This window comes from Rhinatrema bivittatum, chromosome 1 (assembly GCF_901001135.1).
Source record: "Rhinatrema bivittatum chromosome 1, aRhiBiv1.1, whole genome shotgun sequence".
NCBI lineage: Eukaryota > Metazoa > Chordata > Amphibia > Gymnophiona > Rhinatrematidae > Rhinatrema > Rhinatrema bivittatum.
In genome coordinates this window covers 498,149,050-498,172,755 of record NC_042615.1, presented here as the reverse complement: position 1 = coordinate 498,172,755, position 23,706 = coordinate 498,149,050, and the positions used below count along the sequence as shown (strand labels likewise).

Genomic DNA, 23,706 nt, shown 5'->3' with positions numbered 1-23,706 from the left:
TCTTAGCATCCAGACAGATGAATCCAGAACCAGCAGATGGGCCTCCTGACCCCCACAAGACTTGCCAAAAGTCCAGCGGGGGTCCGGGAGCAACCTCCTGCACGCGGGCCGTATTGCCAATCTTCAACGGACGACGGGCGACATAGTGAGGGCAAAGGTAGCGCCGGCGCCATTTTGAAGATTGGCAATACGGCCCGCATGCAGGAGGTCGCTCCCGGACCCCCGCTGGACTTTTGGTAAGTCTTGTGGAGGTCAGGAGGCCCCCCCCCAAGCTAGCCAAAAGTCCCTGGGGGTCCAGCGGGGGTCCAGGAGCAATCTCCTGCACGTGTGACGTCGGGAGCCAGGAACCAAAATGGCGCCGGCGCTACCTTTGCCCTGTCACATGATAAGGGCAAAGGGCCACCGGCGCCATTTCTCAACACAGCCGTGGCCAGAGAGAGAGGGAGATCGCGTCGGGACCCCCCCACTGGACCCCAGGTAATTTAAAACATTTTGGGGGGGGGTTCGGGGTGGGTTTTAGGGTTTTTTTGGTGTGCCGGTTTTCCCGCCCTCTCCCGATTTACGATTTTTAACGATTTAAAAAAAAAAAAAAAAACCAAAAAACACGACGATAAGATTTCCCTCCCCCCCCAGCCAAAATCGATCGTTAAGACGATCGATCACACGATTCACACCTCTACCAGGCGGTCCTCACGTCCACCAGCTACTCTGTCTACGTTTCTAATAATTGAATCACCAACTAAGGTGGCCAGCCTATCCCTTCCCTCCTGGGCAGTAGCCCTGGGAAACTTGTCCTCAGTGCAAGAGGACAATACATCATGTGGAGAGTAGGTCCTTGCTACAGGATCACTTCTTGCTACACCAGGGTGATGTTCTCTTACTGGGAGACCTTTCTGATCCAAGGCAGCACTGGGGCTGCCAGACTGTATTTGGGCTACTATGTCCCTGAAGGTCTCAACAATGTACCAGAGATCGAACTTGCTCCCTGAGATTGGACTCCAGAGATCAGACTTGTTCCCTGAGAGCCAGGAGCTCTTTGCAGTGAGTGCACACATACAGTCTCATGGGTGGGTAAAAAATCATACATGTGACACTCAATGCAAAAGACTGGAAAGCCCTGGCCCTGGAGACAATGGAAGAAGTGAGAGTGTAGGAAGATAGCGTTCCTAACTTTGGGAAACAAAATTACCTCCTGCTCCTCCACTCCCAACCCTTCCTCTTCAACTCCCTTTATCTCCCCTTTCCCACAGACCTTTTCTAATCAAAGTAGGATCCAGTCCTAGGAGGAGGAAGAGGAAGCAGCAGCAGCAGCACATTGTAAGGATACATGGGCCAGGGATTGAGTCAATGCATGCCCTGCTCCCTTCCTGGCTTTTGAATGGTTAAGTGGGATTTGGAAACAAGAGTGAGTGTTGACTCAATCCCTGGTCTCGGTGCTGCTGCCACCACCACCACTGCAATCAGGTCTCCGACTGCTCATGCTGCCTAAATTTCAGAAAAAGGTAAAACTAAAATAAAGGAAATGAAGCCAACCCCCCCCCAAAAAAGCAAATAGTAACAACACCACAAAAAAAAAAAAAGCATAATAAGAAAAAACGCAAACAAGATAAGCAAAATAGCAACAATAAAATTATTCCAGGCTCCTAATATTTTGGACTGGCACACACGTTTTCTAAAGACATTTCTACCCCTGTAAGTATGTGTGTATTGACACAAGTATCTGTACTTGCGTTTCTACACACACATACAGCTTGCATCCGTGCCTTTGTGTAACGGCACACACATTTTCAGGGGTTTGTTTCTTTGTCCCTTTGTGTGTGTGTGAATTTGGTGCAGGCAGCGTTTGGGCAGCCGCGGCCTCTTCCTGAAGGGCCCAGGCTGTGGAGTCAACAACCCGGAAGTGGCGGAGAGAGAAAGTGAGGTAACCCCCCCCCCCCCCCCCCCCCCCGTAATCAAACGAAACAAAAATAGATCACGAAAGAACTGGGGTGCGGGCACAGTGAGCAGGGAAACCCGCGGGGGTGAGGGGCGCATCCACATAGAGAAGAATCGTCCACAACCGAAGGGCCTCCAGCACTGCTTGTACGTATTATGTTCCTGCGTGCGCAGGTATGCATTTATTTCTTACTGTCTGTAGTACGTCTTGTGGCGTGGGGGACACTTGCATCACCCGGTCACTAGAAGGGAACGCGAGTCCCGTCTTGGGATTTCTAGCGCGACACGCGCCCCCTCACGCTGCATCCTGATCCCTGCAAGAAGCAGGACGGACTTCAAGTCCCCTGATGCACTAGGAGGTGCACGTTTAAAAAAAAAAAAAAAAAAGCCAGGAATGGCCACCCGACATCTCTTTCTTAAAAACCGGGTCTCCTCCCCCCATCCCGGCAGCTCTGCATATTTCCTTTCATGGCCTTGTGTGCAATGAACACTTTACAGATCTTCGGCCGACCCCCTTGAAATCTAGTGTGACCTGTTGGGCAGGCGAGGGAGCAGCGTGGGCCATGGAGGGCGGCGGCAGCAGCAGCAGCAGCAGCAGCCGGGAGCCTGAACCGGGACAGCCACAGCAAGGGAGCGAGGAGAAAGCTGCAGGAGAGACGAGAACGCACTTCAAGATCACCCGGTTCATCATGGAAGCAGGTGAGCGTGCACTGACTTTATTTTTTGGCAGTCACTTACTATTAGCCCGATGTAATAGGACGTGAGTTAAAAAAAAAGAAAAAAGTGTGCATTTTCTTCATTCACGCACTAACAAACAGACAGGTCAATACAGTAAAGTGCAGCCGCGGTTACCCTGCTTCTAACCCACTTTCTACTCACAATTTGGCCGCGTTAGACCAACCCACGATTCACTATCCCCTTTAACCCATTCTTACCGCCTCTTTAAATCAACGGGTAACCCCTTCCGCCTGCGGCATGGATATGAGATGTAAACGATCGGATTAGCTATTCCCTCCCATACAGTAACGCACGCCCCGATTATCGCTTTTTGAACCTGCAGCTTTGCAGCGCGTTTAACCTGCTAACTTACCGCCTACCCTTACCCCTGCGTTAGAGGCAGGGGTAAGGGTAGGCGGCAAACTTTCCCCCAGCCCTCGCTCACCTGCCCTGGCCGCGTCCATAGGTGCCGGTCTCCGGGGCAGCCCAGTCCTCTCTACCCTCCTCCCGAAGCAACGAAAAGGGGAAAAGCAACTCGACATGTAAAGTGTAACATACTTTTCTTGCAGCCCTCCTCCGGAGACGGACCGCGGCTCCCCTGCCTCCCAGGGGCTGCCCCCTGCCTCCCGGGGGCAGCCGGCGGCGAAAGCGGCCCCAGCTGGCGAGGATGGATGCCTGCTGCCCGTTCGTGCGCTTTGCTGGCTTGAGCGCCCAAATTGACATCACGGCGGAAGAGCGAAGAAGCTTCGGAGGAGAGGCCGCGCTTTAGTAAAGAATTCGCCCGGGAGCGATTGTGGCAGAGGGCCCGTGCAGGCATCCATCTTCGCCGGCGGGGGCCGCTTTCGCTGCCAGCTGCCCCCAGGAGGCAGGGGGCAGCCCCCGGGAGGCAGGGGAGCCGCGGTCCGTCTCCGGAGGAGGGCTGCAAGAAAAGTAAGTTACACTTTGCATGTCGAGTCGCGAGGGCATTTCAAATGTCATTTCAAATGACAGGTACCAGCGCACCCAGGATACTGTATAGGCGCTGTATATAAGCGCCTATACAGTAAAATGGATTGTGTTTCTTGGACGCATGTTGGGACGCGGCTTGAATTTGCATGCGATTTTAATACAGTATCGAGAGGTAGGTGAGCCGGACTGTGCGTGCGGCAAACGCGGGTGCACCCGGCACTAACGCAGCTCTTCCTACCGCTCCTTACTGTATCGGCCTGTGTGTTAACGCAGAACGCGGTAAGCCAATGGTAGGTTAATGCATTGAGAATTAAAAACAAAACACACTGGGGCCGATGAAATAGAGGACACGCGACCACAACCCCTTATGCTATAAGGGGATTAATGCCCATCCATTACCCCCCACCCCTCTCCCGTGAAACTAATAGCACTCATCACATGCAAATGCATGTTGATGAGGCTATTAGCTATTCTTCCCACATCTCCCCCACAAAAGAAATGTGCACTCGACCTGCACATTTTTAAGCTCAGAAATTTACTGCTGCCCAGAGCGGGGGTTAATTTATCAGCAGCTCAAAAAAGTGTACAGAAACAAAAGGTTTAAACAATTAAAAAAAAAACCATATAGTGCTGGCGGTCAAGTTAGGAATTGGGTCGCACAATTAACAAGCATGGCTGTGCACAGGTTAGAAAAAATGGACGCTTGTAAAATTGAATGTCCGTTTTCCTAACCCACTGAAAGCCACCTGACTCTCATCTCTCCTGGGCACCCACTGCAAAGGAGGCCTAGGGGCGCACATTTGTCACTAGCCGCTTCCTTGGCAGAGCGACCCCCTCATTTAAATATTCAATTTCGGGCCCAGGAGAGATGCTGGGTATGTGTTAGGAAAGCAGGTGCTCAACACTGAGCTCCCGTTTTCCATGCAGATTTATTGCATCAGCCCCACTATCCCGAAAACATGTGCAGAAAGCAGGGCAGGCTTTAGGCATAGGCACATGCTTTGGGTGCCAAATTCTGAAGGTGGCCAAAAACTGGGATGCCCTCTGCTGCTGTCTGATTTTTGGAGGCAAAAATCTTCCACCCTTGTGCCTTGCCTAGGAACACACTAATCTTGAATCCGGCACTGGCAAGCACGGGTGAAACACTTATGGGAATAAAACATGTTTTCTGTGCACAGATTGTGTTGTCTTTGCATAAAACATGATTTGATTTGTTCACAAATCATGTTTTAAGAGCATAAATCCCAATCCTTGCATCATGAGTTCTAAGTTCAGCCCCATAGCTAACACTAGTTCCAGAAACATTACTTCACTTCTGACTAGGAGTTACATTTCCGATGTTAAGAAATATGTTAAATCTATGCACCTTTCTGCATTGGTGAGTAATAGCTAATGCCTTGATTAACGTGGGATGCTATGGAGGAGTTCTAATTTGTGCACTCATTTTTACTTATGTCTGTGTGCACCTTTTTTGTGCCCAGACTATTAAATGAAGAGTAAAGTCTTGAACACGTTAGCACGTTTATTACGTTTCCTGGTAGTGTTGCTGACTCAAGCTTGCCAAAAAAAACCACCACTGCTCTCACCTTTGCTTCCTCTCTCCTCCTTCCCCCTCCATTGCTATGGCCTCCATTTTTTTTTTCTAGCACCAGTGTTGCCAAATTGGGCTGGTTTGAAAATGTAGCGGCACGGGATTTTGAGTGACAACTGAATCATGTTTGAAAAGAGCTGATGCCAGTTCTGCACAACAAGCGAGACAGTATAGTGACTCGGGAAGTGGGAAGGAGTGCTTTTGAGCTTCATGCTGCGGCATATCCTGCAGTGTCTTCATTGGTTTACTCTGCACTGGAGAACCAGTGAATATTGGGAGGCATAAACCTTATTAGAAGCACTTCTTCATGTGTTGCACAGACAGAAAATGTTGAATCTTAAGTTATCAAAGTGTGTCAAAAGGGAAAACAAAAAAATGGACATCCCTTTCTCTCCCTCTTCTTGCCTGACCGGATGGATCAGCAATGGAGAGAGAGGTTATGAGCTGGCAGAAAAGTGAGGAGATGCTGAGAGGGTGTTAGGTGCCCAAGGAGAAGAGGCCAAGAGAGGGATCATAGGCTCCAAAACTATGGAACAAGTTATCAATACCCCTTTGCCTTGAAGCAAGCTAGCTTATCTTCAGGAAGCAAGTGAAGGCTTTGCTGTTTGGCCAGGCCACCTTCTAGATTCCATGGCAGAAACTTCCGAAGACTAACACAGCGCTTAGTTTTGAGACCCCCACTATTAATCCCAAAAGTTTTCTTATTTAATGATTCCTCTCTATCTACACTTGGTATCTGTCTTGTACTTATTCATCTACTCAGACTGGTAGTCAACTCCGGTGTCTGAGTGCTACAGTCAGGTCTGGTTTTCAGGATAGTCACAATGTTTTTATTTGCTTTTTTTTTTTAATTAACTTTTTGCTTTATTCGCCCTTTCCCATCTCCTTCCTCTCTTCCCTCCACCTCCTGATTCTCTCTGGCCTCTTTGCCCATTCCCCTTTCCTACCTCCTCACTACTTTTACCCTGGCAGACGACAGCTGTGATCTCTCGAGCAGGAACTCCTTCCGGTCTGAGAGTGGCAGCTTTTTCTATGTTGTGGAACATTGCAGTGGCTGCTCCTATGTTCAGGTCTGCCAACAAATAAGCGACTCCCATCACAGCAGAAGCAGTTCCACACTCTGGCCCACTGAAAGGAGATGCATGCTAAGCTATGGCATGCTTACAACAAAATCACTAATACACACAGGGAGTATTCTGATTTTTCAACATTTATTTATAACAAACTTTTTATTATCATCAATTCTATCTAGACAAATAAAAACTCACTACCACACTCAACACATCCACACACACACCTAAAAACATGTTAAAAACATTTACAATACATTGTGATTGCGAAAATACTTTTAACAATTTATATAAATTTCAATTTATCATAGCACCATTTATTATATTAACAAATCTTTATTCGCCGTTCACAATGTTCATTTCCATCAAAATGTATCCTCAATGTTAATCGCAGTATGGACATACGATCGGATTAGCTATTCCCCTCAATGTTAATCGCAGTATGGACATACTGCGATTAACATTGAGGATACATTTTGATGGAAATGAACATTGTGAACGGCAAATAAAGATTTGTTAATATAATAAATGGTGCTATGATAAATTGAAATTTATAGAAATTGTTAAAAGTATTTTCGCAATCACAATGTATTGTAAATGTTTTTAACATGTTTTTAGGTGTGTGTGTGGATGTGTTGAGTGTGGTAGTGAGTTTTTATTTGTCTAGATAGAATTGATGATAATAAAAAGTTTGTTATAAATAAATGTTGAAAAATCAGAATACTCCCTGTGTGTATTAGTTATCAAAGTAACGGGAGAGATCTTGAGATTATTTACCCAGAGTATATGTTTACAACAATATCACGACATTCTGGAAGCTCCCTCCCTTCTGAGCTTGCAGAGTCTCCACGTCATTGAGACTTGTCAGCATAGACATTTTTTTTACTTCCTTGATTAGGCAGCCAGTGGGGCGCACCCTTCAGGATCATTCAACCCTCCACTGGGGGCCCCTGCCCCCAGTCTGCTCACTCTCGCTATAAACAATTGAAGGCTTACCTATTTTAATTGTTTTTGTTTTAACTGGATTAATATGTGTACTCAGGAGGTCCGTGGTAGGCAGATTATAAATGACTTCCTGAATATGCATGAGGTATATTTGCATGCACTGCCTTAATTGTATGCAGATATATCTCATGCATCCTCTCCTTCCTCTTTCTCTGTGCCAGGTCCCTGATCCTCCTCCCCATCTCCTGACCTCATGGATGATTCTTTCTCTGACTTTAGTGCTGGGAAAAATTGTGGAAACAGTTGTAAAGAATAAAATCACAAAACATTTAGATAGACGTGGTTCCCTGTACGTACCCGGATCAGTCCAGACTCCTGGGTTTTGCCTCCCCTCCAGCAGATGGAGACAGAGAAGTTTTGACAGACTCTGCCCTATATCCTGAGGTGCCACTCACAGTCCATCAGTATTTCTCTGTCTCCAGCAGATGGTGGAGGTGCAAAACTCACACTCTCTGTACTGATTACTTACAGGCCGATACAGTAAAGTGCAGCCGCGGTTACCCTGCTTCTAACCCGCTTTCTACTCACAATTTGGCCGCGTTAGTCCAAGCCGCGATTCACTATCCCTTTTAACCCATCCTTACTGCTTCTTTAAATCAACCGGTAACCCTTTCCGCCCGCGGCATGTATATGAGATGTAAACGATCGGATTAGCTATTCCCCCCCCCCCCCCCCTCATTCAGTAACATGCGTCCCGACTATCGCCTTTTTAACCTGCAGTTTTGCCGCGCGTTTAACCTGCTAATTTACCGCCTATCCCTGCGTTAGAGGCAGGGGTAAGGGTAGACGGCAAACTTTCCCCCAGCCCCCGCTCACCTGCCCTGGCCGCGTCCATGGGTGCCGGTCTCCGGAGCAGCCCCAGTTCTCTCTCCCCTCCTCCCGAAGCAACTTTAACCAAAAGAAAACATAAAAACCTAAAATCCCCTCCTCCCGAAGTGACTCAACATGTAAAGTATTGTGAATAAGTGTAACCAAAGTTAACTTACTTTTTCTTTCTTTTAGCCCTTTCAGCCCTCCTCCGGAGGTTCGCGCCGCAGCTCCCCTGCCTCTCGGGAGCAGCCGGTGGCGAAAGCGGCTTCCAGTGGCCCCCGCCGGCGAAGACTGAACGCACGCCCGTAGTGCACGGGCGCTCAAGCCAGCGAAAGCACATGAACGCACGTGCGTGACGTCACGCACGTGCGTTCATGTGCTTTCGCTGGCTTGAGTGCCCGTCAATTTGGGTGCACAAGCCAGCGACGCGTATGAACGTACGCCGTGACGTCATGCGCTTCGGTGACTTGAGCGCCCGTGCACTACGGGCGTGCGTTTGTCCGTCTTCGCCGGCGGGGGCCACTGGAAGCCGCTTTCGCCACCGGCTGCTCCCGAGAGGCAGGGGAGCTGCGGCGCGAACCTCCGGAGGAGGGCTGAAAGGGCTAAAAGAAAGAAAAAGTAAGTTAACTTTGGTTACACTTATTCACAATACTTTACATGTCGAGTCGCTTCGGGAGGAGGGGATTTTAGGTTTTCTTTTGGTTAAAGTTGGGATCCACTTCCTGGTACCTGTCATTTCAAATGTCATTTGAAATGACAGGTACCAGCGCACCCAGGATACTGTAGAGGCGCTGTATAAAGCGCCTCTACAGTAAAATGGATTGCGCTTCATGGACGCGCTTTGGAATCGGCTTGCATGTGCAAGTAATTTAAATAGAGTATCGAGTGGTATGTGATCCAGACTGCGCGTGCGGCAAACGAGGGTGCGCCCGGCACTGCCGCACTCTTTCTAACGCGTCCTTACTGTATCGGCCTGTTAGTAAAAAAAAAAAAAAAAAAAAAGAACATCCTTCAGCCTCCCATGGGGTTGGCCAGGTCCTGTTTGAGGCAGCTGCGGCGAGGGGTCGAGGGCCCTATTGTCACCGTGCAGCAGTGCTTGGGGTGATACTGGGAGCAGCAGGACCCAGCTGAGCCATTTGTAATTTCCTCCCTGGACTCTCCTTTTCCTCCCTGCCGCGTCTGACCTTGCACTTTCGTTTGTTTGCTGTCTTTTTGCCGAATTTGCAAAAAAAAAAAAAAAAAAGTTTCTCTGCTTTTTGTTTTCATTCTTTCTCTCATGCGGAGAATAGGCCTGTCAAGGGACGGCCTATTCTCCGCGGCCACCGGGGGGAGGTTGTGCTTCGCATGCGATCAATCTCGCAAGCGTTCGGGGACCTGCAGCCTCCTTCCCCTAGTCCTTTCCCGCTGAGCACGGGAACAGGCGCCATTTTGGATTCCTTCAGCCTGGTGGCACAGCTCGCGGCAGGGGAGGGGATTCTCCCGCCCTCGTTGTCTCCTCAGCAGCCAGCACCGTGGGGAAAAACACCAGTGCTAGCCGATTCTAATGCACCAGGGGATGACACTGAGGCAGATTTGGTCTGCTCTTCCTCATCTTCCTTCTCCTCAGATTTTATCTTATTACACAAGGCCTTTAAAGTCAAAGTCCAGCAAGAAGGATTCTGCTGACAAATCTGCCTTATCGAGTCCACCCTACAAGGCCAGAAAGCAGTCCAAGTCTGAGGAGAAAGGGGGGGGTCCTCTAAGGCAAAGCGTCCCTTAAGGACAGTGGTGCCCCAGGACAAGTCGGACACCTCTGATCCGGATTATCAGAACCTACCAGCCCAGCCCCCGAGGGGGGTTAAGGGAGATGGGGTCCAGCAGCAGAGTGCTGTTCGCGAGTCCAATGTCATAGAGGGAGATGACCCGAAGGTGGTCCGCCTATTTAGGAAGGAGGAGCTCGGACCTCTTATTCCCGCTATTTTAGGGAAATTGGGTATTGATGCTCCACATGAGGAATCCCAGTTACGTTCTATAGATCCTGTGTTGTTGGGCCTGAGTTCTTTTCCCTTCCATTTCTCTGTTACTGACCTGTTCAGGGAATGGGATACCCCAGATTTGGGATTGAAAGTCACTAAAGCGATGGAGTGAGGTAATCAAATTTGCAGATGATACAAAATTGTTCGGAGTAGTTAAATCACAAGCAGATTGTGATAAATTGCAGGAAGACCTTCTGAGACTGGAAAATTGGGCATCCAAATGGCAGATGAAATTTAATGTGGATAAGTGCAAGGTGATGCACATAGGGAAAAATAATCCATGCTATAATTACACAATGTTAGGTTCCATATTAGGAGCCACCACCCAAGAAAGAGATCTAGGCGTCATAGTGGATAACACACTGAAATCGTCGGTTCAGTGTGCTGCGACAGTCAAAAAAAGCAAACAGCATGTTGGGAATTATTAGAAAGGGAATGGTGAATAAAATGGAAAATGTCATAATGCCTCTGTATCGCTCCATGGAGAGACGCAGCTTGAATATTGTGTGCAGTTCTGGTCACCGCATCTCAAAAAAGATATAGTTACAATGGAGAAGGTACAGAGAAGGGCAACCAAAATGATAAAGGGAATGGAACAGCTCCCCTATGAGGAAAGACTAAAGAGGTTAGGACTTTTCAGCTTGGAGAAGAAACGGCTGAGGGGGGATATGATAGAGATGTTTAAAATCATGAGAGGTCTAGAACGGGTAGATGTGAATTGGTTATTTACTCTTTCGGATAATAGACTAGGGGGCACTCCATGAAGTTAGCATGTGGCACATTTAAAACTAATTGGAGAAAGTTCTTTTTTACTCAACGCACAATGAAACTCTGGAATTTGTTGCCAGAGGATGTGGTTAGTGCAGTTAGTGTAATTGTGTTTAAAAAAGGATTGGATAAGTTCTTGGAGGAGAAGTCCATTACCTGCTATTAATTAAGTTGACTATGGGAATGGCCTCTGCTATTACTAGCAATGGTAACATGGAATAGACTTAGTTTTTGGGTACTTGCCAGGTTCTTATGGCCTGGATTGGCCACTGTTGGAAACAGGATGCTGGGCTTGATGGACCCTTGGTCTGACCCAGTATGGCATGTTCTTATGGACAAGCTCTATCCTCTGCCGGAGGAGGCTTTGGTCCTTCTTCGAGTTCCCAAGGTGGATGCAGTGGTGTCAGCAGTCACAAAAAAGACCACTACACCAGTCACTGGGTCGACGGCCCTCAAAGATTTACAGGATCGAAAGCTGGAGCTTCAGCTTAAGAAGATCTTCGAGGTCTCAGCGCTGGGAGTCCGAGCAGCGATGTGTAGCAGTTTTTCTTTGAGAGCTGGCCTTCGCTGGGTGCAACAACTACAGGCCAACGAGTCCCTGTCTAAAGGGGAAGTGCTTCAGGCAGGACGGCTTGAAGCTGCGATCGCTTATAGTGCGGATGCCCTTTATGATATATTGCGGACATCTGCCAGGTCCATGGTCTCTGCGCGCTGGCTGTTGTGGTTAAGAACCTGTTCTCCGGATGTTTCTTTCAAATCCCAGCTGGGATCTCTGCCTTTTTAAGGGCAAGATGCTGTTTGGAAAGGAACTGGAGGACAAGATTCAGTCTCTGGGAGAGAATAAGGTGCACCGGCTGCTGGAAGATAAACCAAGGGCAAGCAGTTCCTTTTCTTCTAGGTCTTGCTTTCGTGGAGGCCGAAGATCTTGAGCGCCCCTGTCGTCCGCTTCTTCCTTTTGACAGAATTCTAGCAGACAGCAGTCATGGACTCTGTCCTTTCGCGGGGGCCGCTTCGGAAGACCTGGTAACACCCAGTCCGCACAGGGAGGTAAGCCTCAGCAATGATGTGCGGCTGGTCCGTTCCTCGTTTCCGGTCGTAGGGGCAGACTGTCTCTATTTTACAAGGAATGGACCAAACTCACATCGGACCAGTGGGTTCTCTCTGTGATAAGACACAGCTACGCTTTAGATTTTGCACGTCGCATTTGGCACTGGTTCCTGGTCTCCCCATGCGGATATGCAGCAAAGCGTTGTGCAGTAAAGGAGACTTTGCAGCGCCTTATCGAGCTCTGTGCAATTATGCCTATTCCTCTTGCGGAACAATGAAGGGGCCATTATTCATCTGCGATTTGGATGCCCAATCTTCCTGTCTCACAAGGTCCTCCTGCAATGTATCACAATCTGCTTGTGATTTAACTACTTAGAATAATTTTGTATCATCTGGAAATTTGAGGTGATCAAATGTTAGGAATTATTAGGAAGGGAATGGAAAATAAAACGGAGGATGTTATAATGCCTCTGTATTGCTCCATGGTGAGACCGTGCCTTGAATACTGTGTGCAATTCTGGTCACCACATCTCAAAAAGGATATAGTTGCGATGGAGAAAGTGCAGAGAAGGGAGACCAAAATGATATGGGGCATGGAACGGCTGCCCTATGAGGAAAGGCTAAAGAAGTTAGGTTTGTTCGGTTTGGAGAAGAGATGACTGAGGGGGGATAAGAAAGAGGTCTTTAAAATCATTAGGACTTGAATAAGTTAAAGTAAATCGGTTATTTACTCTCTCTCTAGATAATAGAAGGGACCAGGGGACACCTCATGAAGTTAGCAAGTAGCTCATTTTAAAATAAATAAAAAAAAATTCATTTTCACTCAGCGCATCGTTAAATTCTGGAATTCTTTGCCAGGGGATGTGGTTTCAGCATTTAGTGTTACTGGGTTTAAAAAAGGTTTGGATAAGTTCCTAGAAGAAAAATCCATAAACTGCTATGACGATAGTTAATAAGGAATAGTAGCTTCTGTTCTATTAATGTTTGGGTACTTGTGACTTGGATTGGCCACTGTTGGGGAAACAGGTTACTGGGCTTGATGGACCCTTGGTCTGACCCAGTATGGGTCAGACCAAGGGTCCATCCCATACTGCAATATGCCTTATGTTAAGGTTTTCTAGTTGTTTTGTTTAATCTATATTTCCATACTGCATCTTGTTACCCCCCTCCCACTTGTCAACTCCCTGTTAATATGTATTTTCCAAGCTTAAATGTTCGAATGTAAACCGGTATGATGTCCCCCACTAATACCGGTATATAAAAGCCTTTAAATAAATAAATAAATAAAATAAATCTTATGTTCTGCTTTTTCCCTCAGAAAGTTAAATCAGGAGCTAGTGTCCATAGCATTCATTGCCTGTGGCAACTCAATGCATTGATTTAAAAAAAAGCAGTGATTTTGTTTCAATTTTAAATAAATAAGCTACTTTGGGCTATAAATTTAACTGATACCCAACAGTGTTGAAGAGCGCTAATAACCTAAAGAGAGGAGGAACAGCAGCGACATATACCTGAGCACGGCCTGTGAACCCAGCACCCACTTGCAGGCCCTGCCTTTCACATGAGTTTTCTTTCTAAACATGAAGCTCGAAAGAGAGGATGAGATGTTACATTCACAGGCTTCAAGCTCACGCATAATATGCTGCTGCTGCTGCCACCACTTTCACTGCACTTTCCTAGCTGCTCGCTCTATGGAGAATTGAGGGTGGGGATCTGAGGAGATGTAAGGGAATATTGGGTGGAGGGGGAAGTATCTACTATTTAAGGAGGCTGTCGGATGCCAGATTGCCAACACTTACATCACTAGGGTTTTTTTTTTTTTATATCCAACCATTTCTTTCTGTACTTCAGCTCGGTCTGCCTTCATGCACAACTACCTGTGAATTTTTCCAGTTTTATATCCTCTCTGCCTGCAACATTCCTAGTCTGGTCATTGCGGTTGAAAGGCCATGTTGTAGGGCTCCTTCTGGAATGCTATAATCATGATCCCTGGATCTGGCCACTAGGCATCATCCTTGAGCATTGACTATGGCTTTCCCTACTAAAGGCTGTGAACCTTGCCTCCATTGTATCCCCAGCCTTGGCTGACACAGAATATATTTGGTCCTGCCTGCATCCCTTAAGAAAAGCTTGCCTTCCCTGTACGTACCAGGATCAGTTCAGACTGCTGGGTTATGCCTCCCTTCCAGCAGATGGAGTCAGAGAAAAGCTGAAAAGCACCCCCCATATAACCTGGTGTGCCACCTGCGATCCCCCAGTATTTCTCTGACTCCAGCAGATTGAGAGGCATAACCTGCGGTCCTGACTTTTATCTAAATTTCCTGGGACTTTCTCCCGACAGGTTTGATTTCTGAGGAAAGCCTTTGACTAGATCAATTTTATATATACAAAAAAAAAAAACTAAAATATACAAAAAAAAAAATACTAAAGTGTTGATTTTATTTTGATCCCTGCAAAACTTTTAAGCGGTGAGAGAAGCAGCTAGCTGCAGGCGAGGCAGGGCATTGCCCTACAGCCGTTTTCCCGGGGAGTTGTACACTAACCCGGTGAGCTGAGGGGGAAAACCTACCGGTGGGCCGGTCACTCTCCTCCTCCTCCTCCTTTGACAGCTCAGACGCAAAATTCCTCTGTTTCTTTAGCCTGGCTATTCAGTGAGGGCTGAGAAAAAAAACAAAAAACAACGAAGGAGATTATTTTCAATGTGCCTGTTTCCTTCCTCAGCCCTAGCCTGCCATGTTCTCCTGGGCCTCCAGAAGTGGTGGAGTGTTCACCCAGCTGCTTCGCGCGTTTTACCTATGCCGCATGGGACAGTGTGTACAGCTTGTGGGGAGCCAGGCACCCAGCTCTCCCACGAAGGCCTCTGTTCCGGTGTATTCCCGGGGGCGAGAGGCCTTCACAGCGATCGATTTTGCCCCGGGGGCGGCCGTGCAACGTCCATGCAGATCGTGCGGCGGGCAGTCAGCTGGGAGGCAGAGACCTGGCCTGCTCCCGATCGGCATGGGAGCGGCAGCCATCTTGCCTCCATCGGACGGCGATGCTGATTTGTCTGAGGAGGGAGAGGATCTCCCTCCTCTCTCCCCGCCGGCCCTAAGCCTACAGCGACCGCGCGGTTTACCATCTGACTCTGCTTCTCCTCCGACCTTACCCCTGGGGGGGGCCCTTAAAGCAGCAGCACCCGTTTTCCTCACAATTTGTGTTACTTTTGCATAAAGAGTATATGGAAGCAGAGGCTGACTGGGAATCCCAGTCTCGTAGCCAGGCTAAACATTTTAGGGCTTCTGCAGACCAGGGGAGGTCTGAACCTCTCACTGCTCGCTCTGCCCCAGGGGATGGGCTACCTGGCTCTCTTGCTCCTGCGGATCCGGTGACTCAGGACCTCTCCACCCAGGATGTGGGTGATGAGATAGACAGACAGTGCCGCTCCGGTGGAGGGGGATGTTCTGCAGGGAGGAACTGGATCCCTTGATTTCCCATGTGTTTCAGGAACTGGAGATCCCAGTCCCGCAAGCTGCGCCGGATTCTTCTCCAGGAGATTCAGTTTTGTCGGGGCTTCGGGCTCCACCTCAAACTTTTCCTTTCCATCTGAAGCTTTTCCAGCTCGTGACCTGTGAATGGGATACTCCTGAGGCCTCCTTGAGGGTTAGCAGGGCCATGAGAAACTTTATCCGCTTCCTAATGAATCTCTCGACTTGCTTAAGATTCGTAAGGTAGATTAGGCGGTCACGGCCATAGCCAAACATACAACTATCCCTGTGAAGGGAGGAACAGCACTCAAGGACCTCCAGGATAGGAAGCTGGAAGTTTTACTTAAGCAGATTTTTGAAGTGTCCGCCTTGAGTGTGCGGGCCGCAATATGTAGCAGCCTCAAGCAGAGGGCTACTCTCCGTTAGGTTCAACAGATGCTCACGGCCCAGGACCTTCCCCCGGGAGAGGCTGAGCAGGCAAACCACATGGAATCAGTGGTAGCCTATACAGCAGATGCTTTGTATGATCTCCTTCGTACTTTGGCACACACTATTTCTTCAGCGGTTTCCGCAAGACAACTGCTATGGCTCTGTAACTGGTCGGCAGATGCCTCTTCTATATCTCAGCTGGGTTCCTTTCCTTTCCAGGGCAAACTTTTATTTGGGGACGAGCTCGAGCAGCTCATAAGAGCCTTGGGGGACAACAAGGTTTACAAGCTCCCGGAAGACAAACCCAGGTCGGCCCACTTGCCTGGCACCTATAGGGGCTGTTTTCGGGGACAACGTAGTTTCTGGTCTGGTAGGGGCTCTTCTTCTTATACCCCTAGGCAATCATCTACACGGGCGCATTCCTTTCGTGGCAGGTGGCCTCAGCGAGCTGGAGCCTCCCATGCCTTTGCCCACAACAACAAAACTCTCCAATGAAGGGGTGCCGGCCCATTCCTCAGTCCCAAAGATTGGGGGCAGACTCTCCCGGTTTTGCAAGGAATGGGTCAAGATTACATCAGATCAGTGGGTTCTAGATATTATAAGTCGTGGTTACGCTTTGGATTTTGCTCCCCCCCCCCCCCTCCCTTTCGGGATCCCTTTCTAGAATCTCCCTGCGGGCCTCAGCAAAAGCAATAAGTGGTTCTTCAAACATTGTCCCGGTTGAAGGCTCTAGTAGCCATTGTTTCGGTTCCCGGGACCGAACGCCGGACTGGTCGCTACTCCATTTATTTCGTGGTTCCCAAAAAGGAGTGTGCCTTCCGGCCGATCTTGGACCTCAAACAGGTCAACAGGGCGTTGCGTGTACCTCGGTTTCGAATGGAGGCGTTGAAATTGGTCATTGCGGGAGTCCACAAAGGCGAGTTTTTTAGCTTCTTTGGATCTGACAGAAGCTTACTTCCACTTAGGGATCCAAGAACACCATCAGAGGTTCCTGTGGGTCATGATCATGGGACAGCATTACCAGTTTCGCTCACTACCCTTCGGGCTGGCGACGGCTCCCTGGTGTTCACCAAGGTGATGGTAGTAGTGGCAGCGAGCCTTCGGCAGGAAGGGATCTTGGTACATCCCTACGTGGACGACTGGCTCATAAGAGCAAAGTCGGAGGCCCTTTGCGCAGAAGCGGTTCATTTGGTTTTGCGTCGCCTACGGTCCCTAGGATGGGTAGTCAGTCATGCAAAGAGCCAGCTGGTTCCATCCCAGGTGTTGGAGTTTCTAGGAGCCCGGTTCAACACCGCCGTGGGCAAGGTTTCACTGCCTCTGGTGCAGATGGAGCGGTTGATGTCTCAGGTACGGCGCCTGTTGTCTCTTCCCTCACCCGTGGTGTGGGACTATTTGCAGGTTCTTGGTTTTATGGCATCTACCCTGGAATTGGTTCCTTTGGGCTTTTGCGCATATGAGACCTTTGCAGAGGGCTTTGCTTTCTCGTTGGGATCCCAAGTCGGAAGAGTTCCACCTGCCATTACCACTGCAGGAACCGGCCAGATCCAGTCTGGATTGGTGGCTGACCTCGGATCACTTACTTCAAGGGGTAGACCTGGAGAATCCTCAATGGATAATTGTGACGACCGATGCCAGCCTGACCGGTTGGGGGGCGGTCTGTCAATCAAGGTCAGCGCAGGGCCTTTGGACACCGTTGCAGACCAAGTGGTCCATCAATCGTTTAGAGCCCAGGGCGGTTCGTCTAGCACTGCATCAATTTCTACCCCTTGTCCACCACCGGGCGGTGCGGATTCTCTCCAACAATGTGACCACTGTGGCTTACCTAAACCGTCAAGGGGGTACAAGAAGTCGCCCTGTGGCCGCCGAAGCGGATATGTTAATGACCTGGGCAGGATGCAATCTGTCCCGCATAGCTGCATCTCACATAACTGGGGTCGACAACGTTCAGGCGGACTTCCTCAGCCGCCAGCGACTAGATCCAGGAGAATGGGAGCTGTCCAGGGAGGCGATGCGGCTGCTATCGAGCCAGTGGGGGACCCCCTGCCTAGACTTAATGGCGACTTGTCTGAACGCGAAAGCATCTAGTTTCTTCAGTCGCAGATGGGATCATGGATCGGAAGGGGTGGATGCCCTGGTTCTTCCATGGCCTCCACACATTCTCCTTTGTGTTTCCTCCTTGGCTGTTGGTGGGAAAGGTATTGCAACGCATCGAATCTCACCAGGGGCCGGTAATTCTGGTGGCCCCGGAGTGGCCACGAAGACCGTGGTTCGCCGATCTGATCAACCTAGCGGTGGACGGTCCATTGCGCCTTGGACATCTCCCGAACCTCCTCCGGCAGGGTCCAGTATTTTTCGATCAGGCTGACGCTTCTGTCTAGCGGCTTGGCTTATGAGAGGAGGCAATTAAGGAAGAAGGGTTACTCGGAGGCGGTTATTACCACTCTTCTCCGTGCTAGAAAAACTTCTACATCTATCACCTACGTTCGGGTATGGAAGCTGTTTGATTCTTGGTGCCATGGGTTGAGTTTGTCCCTGCGGCAGGACACTATTGTTCACATTCTTGCCTTCTTGCAGGTCAGCTTACGGAAGGGTTTGGCGTACAGTTCGCTCCTGGTGCAAGTAGCGGCCTTGGGCTGCTTTCGAGGTAAGTTTGGTGCTTCCATTGCTGCTCACCTGGATGTGGCACGATTCTTGAAGGGGGCCAAGCACTTGAAGCCGCCAGTACGCATGATCTGTCTGTCCGTCCTGGAGTTTAAATTTGGTTCTCTGTAGCTTTTGCAGGTCTCCCTTTGAGCTTTGAAGCAGGCTACGTTGAAGGATTTAACGCTTAAAACGGTGTTTCTCGTGGCTATCTCTTCGGCTAGACGGTTTTCGGAGCTCCAAGCCTTGTCATGTCGAGAGCCTTTTCTGCGTATCTCTGATTCAGGGATTTCTCTTCGGACAGTGCCCTCATTCCTTCCAAAGGTAGTCTCGGCATTTCATGTCAACCCGTCCTTGCACACGTTTGCTAAACATTACCGGTTGGATGTGTGGGATCCGAAGGTGGATTCTTTTGGCAGCAGTGTGCTTCGCGCGAGACTCTCCAGGTCCCACCCCTTTTAGGGCAGCTTGGGTACATCCCAGCAGTCTGGACTGATCCTGGTACGTACAGGGAAAAGAAAATTAGTTCTTACCTGTTAATTTTCGTTCCTGTAGTACCAAGGATCAGTCCAGAAGCCCGTGCATAGGCAGGAGAGTCCGCTCAGCTACTTGTATTTCTCTTGGCAGATTTTTCGCGGAGATGTGTAGTCTTTGACATAGTTCCTCTTGTCACAAGTTAAGTTTAAGACGTTAATGCAAGTTCTACTTTTTCAAGAGGTCAATGTTTGACTCGATCTAGTCATTGGTTGGTAAAAAAAAAACAAAAAACAGCCATTCATTCTGCTTTGATATTGATTATACTGAGGGATCGCAGGTGGCACACCAGGTTATATGGGGGCTGCTTTTCAGCTTTTCTCTGACTCCATCTGCTGGAAGGGAGGCATAACCCAGCAGTCTGGACTGATCCTTGGTACTACAGGAATGAAAATTAACAGGTAAGAACTAATTTTCCTTTATTAGCCATTGACACTCCCTGTCACATACAGAAGTAAGTGGCAGAGACGGGGTTTAAAATGGAGGCACAGGGAGCTAATGTCTTTCCTGAGGCCACGTAGTCCTTGGCAGAGCAAATCTTTTAGAAGTACTATATTGTGTTTAAAAAAAAAATAAAAAAAAATTTCTGTTTGCTTTCTAGGTGTTAAGCTAGGAATGCAGTCTGTCCCCATCGCCACTGCTTGTATGGTGTACCACAGATTCTTCCGTGAGGCCAGCCTGGAGGTGTATGACCCATACCTGGTCGCCATGTCTGCTATCTACCTGGCAGGCAAAGTTGAAGAGCAGCACTTGAGGACACGGGACATCATCAACGTGTCCCACAGGTAAGTTCTCTGCAAGAGACTCCCCTTCTTTTCTGTGCATTGCAGCACACAGAAAGGGACTTACTGTCCATGCTATCTCTCCCGCATAAGACAATTAAAAACCTAGGTCGGTTGCAGCTGGGGATTAGGAACAGTGCGGACTCTCCTGTCCCCCCGCAGGTACCTGCACCCTGGCAGTGAGACATTGGAGCTGGACTCCCACTTCTGGGAGCTGAGGGATAGTATTGTGCAGTGTGAGCTGCTCATGCTGAGGCTTCTTAATTTCCAAGTCAGCTTCCAGCATCCACACAAAGTAAGTACTCTGCGAAAGAAAGAGAGAGGTTACAAGTGAGTGGGTTTGTCTCTGGATGTGTGGGCGTGTCTGTTGGATGGAATACGTGTTGGTCCTTGCGATTGTGTGTCCTGTCTGGTTCCACTAAGGCATTGCCGCACTCGTCTGTCGCCAAGGGGCTGTGAAACCCTTCTGCTCTGTCTCCCAGACAGTTCTGGCATTTACCCTCCGACTTGTGCACCTGTCGAATTTATTTTGTAGCTTCCAGTTGAGTGGGGTAAAAGGTAATGAGTGTATCTATTGTATGTTCCTAACACTTTTTTTTTTTTTGTTTTGGTTTTTGTTTTTCTCTCTCCGTAGTACTTGCTACACTACCTGCTCTCCCTGAAGCACTGGATGAACCGCTATAGCTGGGAGCGGACCCCAGTTGCTGCCGCAGCGTGGGCGCTGCTCCGGGACAGCTACCATGGTGCCCTGTGCTTGGAACACAAGGTGCAGCACATAGCGGTGGCTGTGCTGTACTTAGCCCTGCAGTGTTATGGCGTGGAGGTGCCAGCCCATGCTTCAGGGGAGAGACCGTGGTGGCAGGTGAAGAAATGTGGGGGTGGGGGGGGGGGGGGGGTTAGACCCACTAGGATTACAGTCTTTGGCTGATGAGCATCTGCAATGTTTTGCCCAATTCGGGAGGCTACGTCTCTGAAGGGATGCAAATATAGAGTAGATGTAGTCCTTGAAAGGGCAACCAAAATAGTACAAAGTCTGTGTCCATAAACCCAGTAAGATAAAAACCTAAATATCTATAGACTAGAGGGGAAGGCATGTATGAGAAACCTTCACGTACCTCCAAGGTATAAGGAATGCACAAGAGGCATTTTTCAGTTGAAGGGATTGCCTAGAAAAAGGGGTAATGATGCAGTGCTGCAGGGGATAGACACAAGAGTAGTACTAACGAAATATTTCTTCACAGAAAGGGGTCTGGATGCATGGAGCAGCCTCTTAGCTGAAGGGGTGGGAAGGGGAAGAGAAATGAAAATCGAGACATTAGGAGAGGCGCAGAGCATTCTCAGTGGTAGGAGAGTGAGGAGCGAAGCCTGGGGTGTGCACAGAGGATCAGAAGGGAGAGAGACTCAGAACTGAAGGGTTGTTTTCTTATGAGTTATCAGTATGTAACGATTTTTTTTTTTTTTTTTTTGTAAACCTCCTCCTACTTTAGCTGCTCCTCCTATCATGTATCTTAAGTAAATCAGGACTGAGGCTGCCGTGTGGTTGATACATGTAAAGCTGAAGAACAAACTTGAGGAAGGAGGTTAAATCCAAGAAGCAGAGCCATAATACAATTAACACTTTGTTCCACTAATAAAAGTGTAAATATGTAAAATAGATTCAATTTATTCAAAGAAAGAACAAAAAGTCCCAGGAGTAAGATCAGACAGTGCAGCAATATAGCCAAGAAGAGAACAAAAAGATGCTCTGAAAACAGCAGATGTGCCCAGAAGTAGGAAGGTAACAGCAACGGATTCTTATCAGCATGAGGAGAGGTCCTTTTACAGTGAGAGGAACCCTTCACCTTCAGTTTAGACTAAGAATGTAGTGGAGACAGTTTAAGGTTGAGAGGAGCCCTCTGTGAGTGGAGGAGTCTTGGTGTAGGTTTTAGTTTTGACATTTCTTGCATGTCCGGGAGACTGGTACCAGGGAGCTAAGGAGAAGTATGTGCCTGTGTACCTTCTCATCTTTATTTATTTTTCCCCTTTTTCTTTTGTGACTATTGTAACTACAGGTTTTCAGCGAAGACCTCACTGAGCCGGTGATACTTGGCATTGTTTCAGAGCTGCTGCAGCTCTATCTACTGGACACTGAAATTTCATAATTGGGTGGAAAAGAACATTGGGTGCCCAAATTTACACCTCCCCCCCCCAGCACACATATCTTGGCAGATTTTACTGCTGCTCACCATCGGTGTGCAAGAAACAGAGGATAAAAAAATCAGTCTCTGAGATTGCTGTGGGCGGATGTGCAGCATGAGCTGGAAGGAGGACATTCTGTGCCACTGCAGTAGAGGGAGATAGGAGTGGGATTTACAGCATATGACAGCCTCCTGAACTCCTTATCCCCCCTCCTTAATCTCTGATGCGTTGCAGCCTTTACTGACGCATACAGACTCAGACTGAGGTATCCCAGAAGAAACAGGAATGAACTTTGACTTCTCCGTGCTCAGGTTATGCCTGGCCACACGGGCGTGAATCATTTGAAAGCTCTCTTAAAAACAGTAAAGCTGTTCTTGTTTACCCAGCTTCTTGCACTCTGTTGTCCTGCAAATTATTTTTACAGCTCTTGGCGGTCAGTTTAAACAAGTTTAGCAATGGTGAATGTACCATTTGTAGTGTAGCTCATTTTTATTTCACTTATCTGTTCTATGTGGGTGTAATAGACATGGCTAGCTTGTTAGGCTCAGGTCCGTAAAAAGAGAGGCTTATAAGACCGTTACTTTTTTACTGACTTCAGAGAAAAGCATGGGGTATGTGGGATACGTACTAGCAAGAGGATGAAGTACTGAGATAATCTGCTTAAAGCATGACTGTATTGTGCTTCCTAGAGGGCATGGAGTAACCTGCATGGAGAAGCAGTAACATCCATAAGTTCCATGTGTGTGCATACGCAGGTCATGAACCCTCTGCTCATTGAAAAATATAGTGCGTATGAGAAATCCCAATGTTGTTTGTATTATGCTGGCTTGTAGCGCACAAATTTGAACTTTACTTATAAAAAGTTGCACAAAAAGACATTTTTTGCAGTCAGACTTGCACAAAGTTGAGGGATTATGGGTTACACCCCTGAAAGACATAGGTGGTTTGGGGGATGGTTTCCAGGCGAAAACTGTGTTTTGGGTACGTGTGCATACAAGTGCTAGTGGGCAAACTGGATGGCCTTTTTTGGTCTTTATCTGCTGTTCTTTACTATAAGATGGTATAGGGTGTCTGTGTGTAACAGTTTATGTATCCCTTATAACATTTAATTTCTTATTATCTATGCCAGACCAGTCCAAACAAGTGGGTTATTTCTCTCTCCCCCCCCCCCCCCCCCCCCCCCCCTTCAGCAGATGGAGACAGGAACAAAATGCTCAAAGCAGACGTCACTCTCCATATAGAGGTTTGGTGCAGCCTTCAACCCTTTGGTATTTGTCTCTAGCAGATGGTGGAGGTGCGTGGGCCTGGTGCTGCAGCTATAAGTAGGCTCTTCCCAGGAAGACTTTATACCTAGGTTCTGTGTCATCGAGGCAGAGTTTTGAGTGTGCGCCAAGTGATGGTCCTGCTGGAATTGATTCTTCTTTCCCCCTTGAGAAAAGACTCTCTTGAGGTCTGAGCTCCTACACTAATGGGTCAAGCACCGTGTGGTTATGGATGACTTTGTTCCTGTGGTGGTTCTGAAGCAGGAGCTTATGTAACGCCTCAACACTACCCCTATCACCCACTTCAGGTAAGCCTGTGGCCACTTGCAAGATCCTGCTAAACATTGTCCAAGCCCACCTGTACATGTACTCCTACACTGGCAACCTCCCATCTGCCAACTGGGTTCCTCCTTACCTCTGAGCAGGTTCCCAGTCTGCAAACTATTCCCTGGTGGTTTCTAGAGACACTGGGACCTGACACAATCCAAGGGTCACACAGTTTCTAGGAATA

The 23,706-nt window shown here is 48.4% G+C and overlaps 1 protein-coding gene across 4 annotated transcripts; it reads left to right on the top strand.

The window, feature by feature from the left end:
* The first annotated feature begins 1,600 nt into the window (after positions 1–1,600).
* Positions 1,601–22,319, top strand: CCNQ (cyclin Q). 4 transcript variants are annotated; one of them, XM_029609191.1, is made up of 6 exons: positions 1,601–1,921; positions 2,434–2,634; positions 19,575–19,758; positions 19,918–20,050; positions 20,390–20,617; positions 21,807–22,319. In XM_029609191.1, the coding sequence occupies exons 2-6, from the start codon at positions 2,499–2,501 to the stop codon at positions 21,894–21,896; spliced, it is 771 nt and encodes a 256-aa protein (XP_029465051.1). In that variant the 5' UTR covers positions 1,601–1,921; positions 2,434–2,498; the 3' UTR covers positions 21,897–22,319. The 4 variants fall into 4 exon arrangements, with proteins under 4 accessions (XP_029465051.1, XP_029465062.1, XP_029465033.1 ...); XM_029609202.1 differs by lacking the exon at positions 1,601–1,921 and adding an exon at positions 1,933–2,082 and having other exon boundaries at positions 20,390–20,521; XM_029609173.1 differs by lacking the exon at positions 1,601–1,921 and adding an exon at positions 1,933–2,082.
* The last annotated feature ends 1,387 nt before the right edge of the window (positions 22,320–23,706 follow it).

Bases quoted from the DNA above. Each gene is read 5' to 3' on its own strand.
- CCNQ (XM_029609191.1), top strand. From the start codon at position 2,499: ATGGAGGGCGGCGGCAGCAGCAGCAGCAGCAGCAGCCGGGAGCCTGAA. The intron at 2,635-19,574 runs GTGAGCGTGCAC...TTTGCTTTCTAG, and splicing joins CCGGTTCATCATGGAAGCAG to GTGTTAAGCTAGGAATGCAG. The intron at 20,051-20,389 runs GTAAGTACTCTG...CTCTCTCCGTAG, and splicing joins GCTTCCAGCATCCACACAAA to TACTTGCTACACTACCTGCT.